Source organism: Salmo trutta, chromosome 23, assembly GCF_901001165.1.
Source record: "Salmo trutta chromosome 23, fSalTru1.1, whole genome shotgun sequence".
Taxonomy (NCBI): Eukaryota; Metazoa; Chordata; class Actinopteri; order Salmoniformes; family Salmonidae; genus Salmo; species Salmo trutta.
In genome coordinates, this window is record NC_042979.1 from 45,337,756 (window position 1) to 45,347,352 (window position 9,597).

At 41.1% G+C, this 9,597-nt stretch overlaps 1 protein-coding gene across 3 annotated transcripts in view; it reads left to right on the plus strand.

Moving 5' to 3' along the window:
• The window catches only part of LOC115160143 (E3 ubiquitin-protein ligase rnf213-alpha), a 93,840-nt gene that overhangs the window by 46,733 nt on the left and 37,510 nt on the right, over window positions 1-9,597 (plus strand). For all 3 annotated transcript variants that reach the window (XM_029710499.1, XM_029710501.1, XM_029710500.1), the window contains 10 exons: window positions 731-861; window positions 967-1,124; window positions 3,002-3,208; window positions 4,361-4,548; window positions 5,304-5,424; window positions 5,536-5,633; window positions 6,136-6,290; window positions 6,665-6,826; window positions 6,912-7,014; window positions 7,131-7,245. In XM_029710499.1, the coding sequence (XP_029566359.1) occupies window positions 731-861; window positions 967-1,124; window positions 3,002-3,208; window positions 4,361-4,548; window positions 5,304-5,424; window positions 5,536-5,633; window positions 6,136-6,290; window positions 6,665-6,826; window positions 6,912-7,014; window positions 7,131-7,245 (1,438 nt within the window). The remainder of the gene's footprint in view (window positions 1-730; window positions 862-966; window positions 1,125-3,001; window positions 3,209-4,360; window positions 4,549-5,303; window positions 5,425-5,535; window positions 5,634-6,135; window positions 6,291-6,664; window positions 6,827-6,911; window positions 7,015-7,130; window positions 7,246-9,597) is intronic.

The following is a 9,597-nucleotide window of genomic DNA, read 5'->3' on the forward strand; positions in this document are numbered from 1 at the left end:
TTTTTAGATCAAACATCAAAGCGCTCAGTATAGTGACGCAGGTCTTTTAAACGTTAAATTGTGTCATTCCGAACTTTATCTGCAATGTTATATTCCATTTTGTTTCAGTGTTTGAGCCGTACACATGCCTTCTCGTTCCCATTGTGGTGATGGTAATATGGAAAATGTTGAATTGGAATTTGATTTACTTTCTGAATTGAAATGGAATTGGAATCCCAACTCTCTGGAATGCATTAGCCTGGGCTCTATTCCTGCTATGTCTAAAACAGAATCAGACTGGCACCAAGGCTAGACGTTTCAGTGCCTTATTCTCAGGGTTGTTAATATCCAGAGTTGATTCCTGGATTTGGAAATCGATTCCAAGAGTTGATTCCAAAACAAAAGCGGTACAAAACACATTCACACATGTATAATAATATGTATTTGTTATTTATAAGGAAAGCAATTTTGGAATGGAAAATATACATTTTCTACCTGAACCCATGTGTCATTATCAAAATTGTACAAAACCAACAAAAAATAATAATACTCACAAAACATGAAATTTGATGGACAGTACCATTTTTATAGTGGCAGGAATCGATTCTTGAAAAATAATAGATTCCTCTATTCTGATTCTCACTACTGTTAGGAATTGGGAATCGACTATGTTTTGGAAATGACTCCCCTGCCTTACATTTTTTGTTGTTGTTGTTAATTCCATTGTAAATCAACCTCCCTCTTGTCCCAGTTCTACGTCTAAGACCTTCCTGGTCCAGAATAACATCCCAATAGACAAGAATATCAGCTGCATCATGCCCTTCAGCTGGAGGATCAGGGACTACCTGGATGAACTCTGGATTTATGCTCTGCAACATGAAGGTAGTATCTTATCAGAACACATCTGTACGGGGGGGGGGGTCGTCATAGTGTAACCTATACATTGCACTGTTGCAATTTTATTTTTGTTTCTCTATTGTTTGACAGGCCAAACTCAGAGGCAGTTGGAAAAGTTTTTTGGGAAGACTCCTCTGGGCCGCTACATTGCAATAGCGGACAATGAGATGCAGACAGAGCTTTTCCACAGATACCTGCAGGATTTCATTACCATGACCATGAATGTGACTTGTGAAGAGGACCTACAGGTTGGATTTCTCTTTGCACTTTCGCCATTGATTTCGCCGTGTTTCCCCTATGATATTTTTCAGCAGCGGTGGCAAAGTTAGCATAGAGGGAGGGGGTGGGACATTTTACAGTTTCTGCAATTCTACCAATTTTGTCATGGCTTATGCTGTGTTCTTATGCTATTTAAGTGACTCAAAAAAGTATAACAAAATGAATGGGGGCCCCATGTATCTACTCATTAAAGGGTTTTTCTTTATTTTTACTATTTTCTACATTGTAGAATAATAGTGAAGACATTAAAACTATGAAATAACACATATGGAATCATGTAGTAACCAAAAAAAAGTGTTAAACAAAATATGTTTTATATTTGAGATTCTTCAAAGTAGCCCCCCTTTGCCTTGACAGCTTTGCACACGCTTGGCATTCTCTCAACCAGCTTCACCTGGAATGCTTTTCCAACAGTCTTGAAGGAGTTCCCACATATGCTGAGCACTTGTTGGCTGCTTTTCCTCAATTTGGTGGTTGTGATTGTGGAGTATTTGGTGTTGTGATTGTGGAGGTCAGGTCATCTGATGCAGCACTCCATCACTCTCCTGGGTCAAATAGCGCTTACACAGCCTGGAGGTGTGTTTTGGGTCATTGTCCTGTTGAAAAACAAATAATAGTCCCACTAAGCACAAACCAGATGGGATTGCGTATCACTGCAGAATGCTGTGGTAGCCATGCTGGTTAAGTGTGCCTTGAATTCTAAATAAATCACAGACAGTGTCACCAGCGAAGCACCATCACACCTCCTCCTCCATGCTTCACGGTGGGAACAACACATACTGAGATCATCCATTCACCTGCTATGCGTCTCACAAAGACACATCGGTTGGAACCAAAAATCTCAAATTTCCCCCGGTCTGATGTCCATTGCTCGTGTTTCTTGGCCCAAGCAAGTCTCTTCTTATTATTGGTGTCCTTTAGAGGTGGTTTCTTTGCAGCAATTCAACCATGAAGGCCTGATTCACACAGTCTCCTCTGAACAGTTGATGTTGAGATGTGTCTGTTACTTGAACTCTGAAGCATTTATTTGGGCTGCAATCTGAGGCTGGTAACTATAATGAACTTGTCCTCTGCAGCAGAGGTAACTCTGGGTCTTCCTTTCCTGTGCCGGTCCTCATGAGAGCCAGTTTCATTATGGCACTTGATGGTTTTTGCGGCTGCACTTGAAGTTATTGACCTTCATGTCTTAAAGTAATGATGGACTGTCATTTCTCTTTGCTCATTTGAGCTGTTCTTGCCATAATATGGACTTGGTCTTTTACCAAATAGGGGCTATCTTCTGTATTCCACCTCTACCTTGTCACAGCACAACTGATTGGCTCAAACGCATTAAGAAATTCCACAAATGAACGTTTAACAAGGCACACCTGTTAATTGAAATGGATTCCAGGTGTCTACCTCATGAAGCTGGTTGAGAGAATGCCAAGAGTGTGCAAAGCTGTCATCAAGGTAAAGGGTAGCTACGTTGAAGAATCTCAAATATAAAATATATTTTGATTTGTTTACCACTTTTGTGGTTACTACATGATTCCATATGTGTTATTTCATAGTTTTGATGTCTTCACTATTATTCTACAATGTAGAAAATAGTAAAAAATAAAGAAAAACACTGGAATGAGTAGGTGTGTCCAAACTTTTGACTGGTACTGTACATCTATCATTTTTTTAGAGTGGAGGCCATGATTTAGCAGCTAAATTAATATAGGGAAAACACTGATGCTTTTTCCAAAGTTCATTCCAGGTTGTCAGAGGGATGTGTAATAACTTGAGGTGTGTGTGTGTGTGTGTGTGTGTGTGTGTGTGTGTGTGTGTGTGTGTGTGTGTGTGTGTGCACGCAACGATGTAGCTCCTTTGCGGCGCCTTGACCTGTTGTGTGAACGAGCTGCGACTAAGTCATGATGCTGTGTGTACGGAGGTGGCCTCTCTGCCCTGGGTCCATGCTGCCTACAACCAGTTTAAGAACCGCCTACAGAACTTGTCCAGAATGATCAGCATCCCCCGAGTGGGTCAGGGCCTCCTGGTGAACACACACATCAGAGAGGGGATGGAGCTGGTGAGTGTATATACTAGGGTATACATCCTCATGTAAAAACAAAAAGGACAAATTGATATCAATATAAGTACGGTTAAAGTAAGAAGAGAAAAAAAGCCTGTTTCTTTGCCTAGCCAACTCTTATTGTTAACGGTCACTGTTTGATTAAAGGACGTCAATAGTTGCTCAAATAATGAACATGACGCTGTGAGTTCATACACATATATCTAAATGGTGATTTCAGCATTATCATCTATCCCTCACTAGATCCAAAGGGTGTTTTGGCAGCATTATCCTGTATTCCTCACTATATCCAAAGGGTGTTTTCAGCATTATCCTCTATCCCTCACTATATCTAAAGGGTGTTTTCAGCATTATCCTCTATCCCTCACTAGATCCAAAGGGTGTTTTGGCAGCATTATCCTGTATTCCTCACTATATCCAAAGGGTGTTTTTGCATTATCCGCTATATCTAAAGGGTTTTGTGGCAGCATTATCCTGTATTCCTCACTATATCTAAAGGGTGTTTTGGCAGCATTATCCTGTATTCCTCACTATATCTAAAGGGTGTTTTGGCAGCATTATCCTGTATTCCTCACTATATCCAAAGGGTGTTTTTGCATTATCCGCTATATCTAAAGGGTGTTTTGGCAGCATTATCCTGTATTCCTCACTATATCTAAAGGGTGTTTTGGCAGCATTATCCTGTATTCCTCACTATATCTAAAGGGTGTTTTGGCAGCATTGTCCTGTATTCCTCACTATATCCAAAGGGTGTTTTTGCATTATCCGCTATATCTAAAGGGTGTTTTGGCAGCATTATCTTGTATTCCTCACTATATCTAAAGGGTGTTTTGGCAGCATTATCCTGTATTCCTCACTATATCCAAAGGGTGTTTTTGCATTATCCGCTATATCTAAAGGGTGTTTTGGCAGCATTATCTTGTATTCCTCACTATATCTAAAGGGTGTTTTGGCAGCATTATCCTGTATTCCTCACTATATCCAAAGGGTGTTTTTGCATTATCCGCTATATCTAAAGGGTGTTTTGGCAGCATTATCCTCTATCCCTCACTATATCCAAAGGGTGTTTTGGCAGCATTATCCTCTATCCCTCACTATATCCAAAGGGTGTTTTGGCAGCATTATCCTCTATCCCTCACTGCTCGCCAGGTCCTGGATGTGTATGCGGCCTTGGCCTGTGTGGAACACCTGGAGCCCCTGGCTCTGGAAACAGATGCCCAGCGGCTACACTGGCTCAGGCAGGTCAAGAGACTCCAGGTGCCCATAGAGCTGGTCTGCTCTGAGGAGAGTCGTAGACACTATGGGGAGAGAAGCAAGGCCATGGTCTGCAGAGTCCAGTGAGTTCAACGGGATTACAATAGAATTAATAAATGTCCATCCGAAGATGTAAATTTAGGCATCCTTAGGCATCGCCTTACATAAATGACACAAACAACACATCATACCCGTTATTACAAACAAACAACACATCATACCCGTTATTACAAACAAACAACACATCATACCCGTTATTACAAACAAACAACACATCATACCCGTTATTACAAACAAACAACACATCATACCCGTTATTACAAACAAACAACACATCATACCCGTTATTACAAACAAACAACACATCATACCCGTTATTACAAACAAACAACACATCATACCCGTTATTACAAACAAACAACACATCATACCCGTTATTACAAACAAACAACACATCATACCCGTTATTACAAACAAACAACACATCATACCCGTTATTACAAACAAACAACACATCATACCCGTTATTACACGCTACAAACAGGATGGACGGCGAGGATGACACCCCAGACCTACTATACATTTGAAATACAGTATTTATATTATTTAATATATTTGTATTTAATCCCATAGGACATTATGCTTTACACAAACATGAAAACCTGCCTTCTATTGCATTTACACTATGGATCAAACTGTTAACTACTGTTCTGTACATGAATATATAGGTAACTGTTATCTACTGTTTGGTACATGGAAAAAGTCACATTACAGTACATGTACATAAAATTCCTTAGTTGCTGCTACAACATGAGTTGTTGTTTTCTGGTCCCTGTAGGAGCAGATGGAATCGTATTTTTGTCCTGTCTCTGTTTGTGGAGCACTTGTTGCTGGGCGTCGAGAAAGTGGACAAGAGGCTGAAGCCTTTCATTTCGGCGTCCGTACGACGGTTGTGTCACGTGAGTTTTCATCTTATCCTCCTCTCTGTTATATTTAATCTAATGTAGTGAAATTGCGTAACATAAAATTGCATTATTTTTTTTTTTTTGAACTCTTTTTAATTAATGAAGGTACTGGAGAGGGATGCAGATGTTAAAATGAAGCAGGCGTTTGAGGAAGTGCTCAATATACTTAAAGCCTGCAGAGAAGAAGCTGTTGAAAACAGATGGTGGGGAAACTCGTATTGATGCTGAAATGTAAACCTTAATGATTTAATCTAGTCAAATACTGCTTGATTTACCACTGACAATTCTAAATTGAATTACCATAACGCCAATTATCACTCTAATATCCGTGCAAACCATTGTTTGCTAGCGTCAGAGAAGCTTGTAAGTCAAGATTTAATAAACCACTCAGATTACTTCCTGTGTGTACTGTACAAGGTAGATTTAGACAGAAGTCTATGGGAGAGTGGAATGTTCTTAAGTACATCCTGTGTTGAATCAATTCAGTTGATTTTCAAGATTCTCTGTCGCTAGCACGCGTTGGCAACACAGATATATCTTGATAATGGGTGAGTGGCTATTGGTGACATCAGCAAGGTAATTCAGATTTGAACTACCAGTTCAATCATTTTTAAATGTCACTCTTCACGACATGTACTTTCAGTTTATCCTGAACTGAAATGGAAATTTGGACAACCTTGTCTTTTCATTTGTTTTATTGTGCAGGAATGTCAAGCAGTTCAAGAAGAAGTGCAGTGCTTTCTTCATTGACCTGGTCTCTACAGTGTGCTTCAAGGACAACTCTCCGCCCTGTACGACCATCATCCATCACCTGTTGTCCTTCCTCACAGTGGAGGCTCAGTCCAGTCCTATCATCAGAGGTACCCTCCTTCCATCTGACGGATTGTCCCTTCCTCACAGTGGAGGCTCAGTCTAGTCCTATCATCAGAGGTACCCTCCTTCCATCTGACGGATTGTCACTTCCTCACAGTGGAGGCTCAGTCTAGTCCTATCATCAGAGGTACCCTCCTTCCATCTGACGGATTGTCCCAGGCAAAAACAACCCCTAAATTCTATGTGTTTTCGGATCTGAAAGAATGGGATAAGTGTAAACAATATGGCAAAAGTTCCACAAATTCCATCAGATCTTCGAACCCAGAAGGCCAATGGGGCTTTGTTTTTGGACAGGCCATTGTGTCCCTTCCGGTGTTCGCAAATCTAATGTTTGTGTGTGTTTTGTTTCCCTCTCGGCCAGGACATGGACAGATTCAGAGGCGCTCTCGCTTTGATCAGTCTGTGAACAACATCCAGTGGTTCATTGGATCGGTTTGGTTGTTATTCATCAAACTGCTTCACGTGCTCTTCCACCTGCTCAACTTACTCATGGTGGAGGCTCAGTCTGCCCTCAATATCAGAGGTACCCTCCTGCTGTCTGACAACTTGTATCAGCATGATATAGAAATGTGAGTTTTTGTATTTCTTACAACCGTTTTCTTTACCAGGACCTTTTCGCAGACCAACCAAAGCAATCTCTCCCTTTGGTGTTGATGTGGACAAAAGTCCAGTGGTTTGGTCAGTAGTGCTGAAACTCCTGCTCAAGTACAGGTGAGTTACTCGTGCTGGTTGTCTACTCTTTATATCATGGGGTTAAAAGTTTATCAAGATACCCGCAACAAAACAAAAAAATGTCACTGAATTGTTTTTGTATGTTTGTCTTGAAGCTTTGATGATGTCAAAGGCCACCTGCAGAAGCATCTGACACAAGTTGAGAAGAGTGATATCTTGGAGGAATCAAGAAAAACTGAACTTTATTCCTTATACATAAACTGCATGGAGGTATGAACACAATTTCACATTTAAATTTGCAATAGAAGTCAGCATTTATCTGATTGTGAATGTGAAGATTATTATCAAATCAAATCAAATCAAATCAAATTTATTTATATAGCCCTTCGTACATCAGCTGAAATCTCAAAGTGCTGTACAGAAACCCAGCCTAAAACCCCAAACAGCAAGCAATGCATGTGAAAGAAGCACGGTGGCTGGGAAAAACTCCCTAGGAAAAACTCCTGAGAAAGGCCAAAAACCTAGGAAGAAACCTAGAGAGGAACCAGGCTATGAGGGGTGGCCAGTCCTCTTCTGGCTGTGCCGGGTGGATATTATAACAGAACATGGTCAAGATGTTAAAATGTTCGTAAATGACCAGCATGGTCAAATAATAATAATCATAGTAATTGTCGAGGGTGCAACAAGCACGTCCGGTGAACAGGTCAGGGTTCCGTAGCCGCAGGCAGAACAGTTGAAACTGGAGCAGCAGCATGGCCAGGTGGACTGGGGACAGCAAGGAGTCATCATGCCAGGTAGTCCCGAGGCATGGTCCTAGGGCTCAGGTCCTCCGAGAGAGAGAAAGAAAGAAAGAAAGAAAGAGAAAGAAAGAAAGAGAGAATTAGAGAGAGCATATTTACATTCACACAGGACACTGGATAAGACAAGAGAATACTCCAGATGTAACAGACTGACCCTAGCCCCCCGACACATAAACTACTGCAGCATAAATACTGGAGGCTGAGACAGGAGGGATCAGAAGACACTGTGGCCCCATCCGATGATACCCCCGGACAGGGCCAAACAGGCAGGATATAACCCCACCCACTTTGCCAAAGCACAGCCCCCACACCACTAGAGGGATATCTACAACCACCAACTTACCGTCCGAAGACAAGGCCGAGTATAGCCCACAAAGATGTCTGCCACGGCACAACCCAAGGGGGGGGCGCCAACCCAGACAGGAAGACCACGTCAGTGGCTCAACCTACTCAAGTGACGCACCCCTCCCATGGACGGCATGGAAGAACACCAGTAAGTGTTCATGCCGTCCATGCCGTCCATGGGAGGGGTGCATTATGCACTGTTGATAAAATGTTAGAGCCATTGAATAGTACAAATGTTCCCAAGCAGTGGATTGTGGGAACTGTTTAAAAATCACTGTAAAGGGTGGCTGCACAGCAGTCTTAATTTCTATATCAAATCATTCAGGGTAACAATGAAGTTACTTAAAATAATTGTTATCAATTAAAATGAGCAAATAATAAACCACAATATAATTTTGGGGCAAATCATAATTTTTCAATCAAGCATTTTTCCAGGATGCTTGGGCATAATTTAATTATGGCATAATACAAATCAGCTAATTATGAATTGCGTTCTGCAATTAGGAAAATCAATAAAAACAAACTACATGAAACATCTGGAGGAGCAATTCAATGTTAAAGGTGACATTTCAGGTCATCTACGTTGTTTAAATACGGTAATAAATAAAAAATACAATATTTTTATTTTATATAGAGCTTTTCATTACTTTCAGAATGTCAGTCACTTTAGAAACAAAACTAATTTAGATATGTGGCAGCTCTTGGGCAATGGTATTCCACAGATTCAGATCATGCATATAAACAATATGACTATTTTAATTTATTCATATTGGTGAGGTTCCTGCAATGTTAAACACTACTTCCGTATTGGATAGATTTGAGACCAATCAGATCTGTATCAGATCTCTGGAAATGAGGAAGTAGTTTTTACAACCACCAAGTCCAATCTCTGTGATTGGTCAGGTAATTTGCCAAGACCAGATGACGTCACCTGACCCTCTGATAAACCAAGAAGAAAATATACATCCTCAGACTGCTACTGTACGTGTTCCTATAGTCTACACTGAGTGACAAAACATTAAGAACACCTTCCTAACATTGAGTTGCATCCCTTTTTGCCCTCAGAACAGCCTCAATTCATCGGGGACATGGACTCTACAAGGTGTCGAAAGCGTTCCACAGGGATGCTGGCCCATGTTGACCCCACTGCTTCCCACAGTTGTGTCAAGTTGGCTGGATGTCCTTTGGGTGGTGGACCATTCTTGATACACACGGGAAACTGTTGAGCGTGAAAAACCCAGCAGCGTTGCAGTTCTTGACATTCTCAAACCGGTGCTCCTGGCACCTACTACCATAACCGGTTTAAAGGCACTTAAATCTTTTGTCTTGCCCATTTACTCTCTGGCACACATACACAATCCATGTCTCAATTGTCTCCAGGCTTAAAATCCTTCTTGAACATGTCTTCTCCCCTTCATCTACATTGATTTGAAGTGGATTTAACAAGTGACATCAGGGATCCTAGCTTTCACCTGGA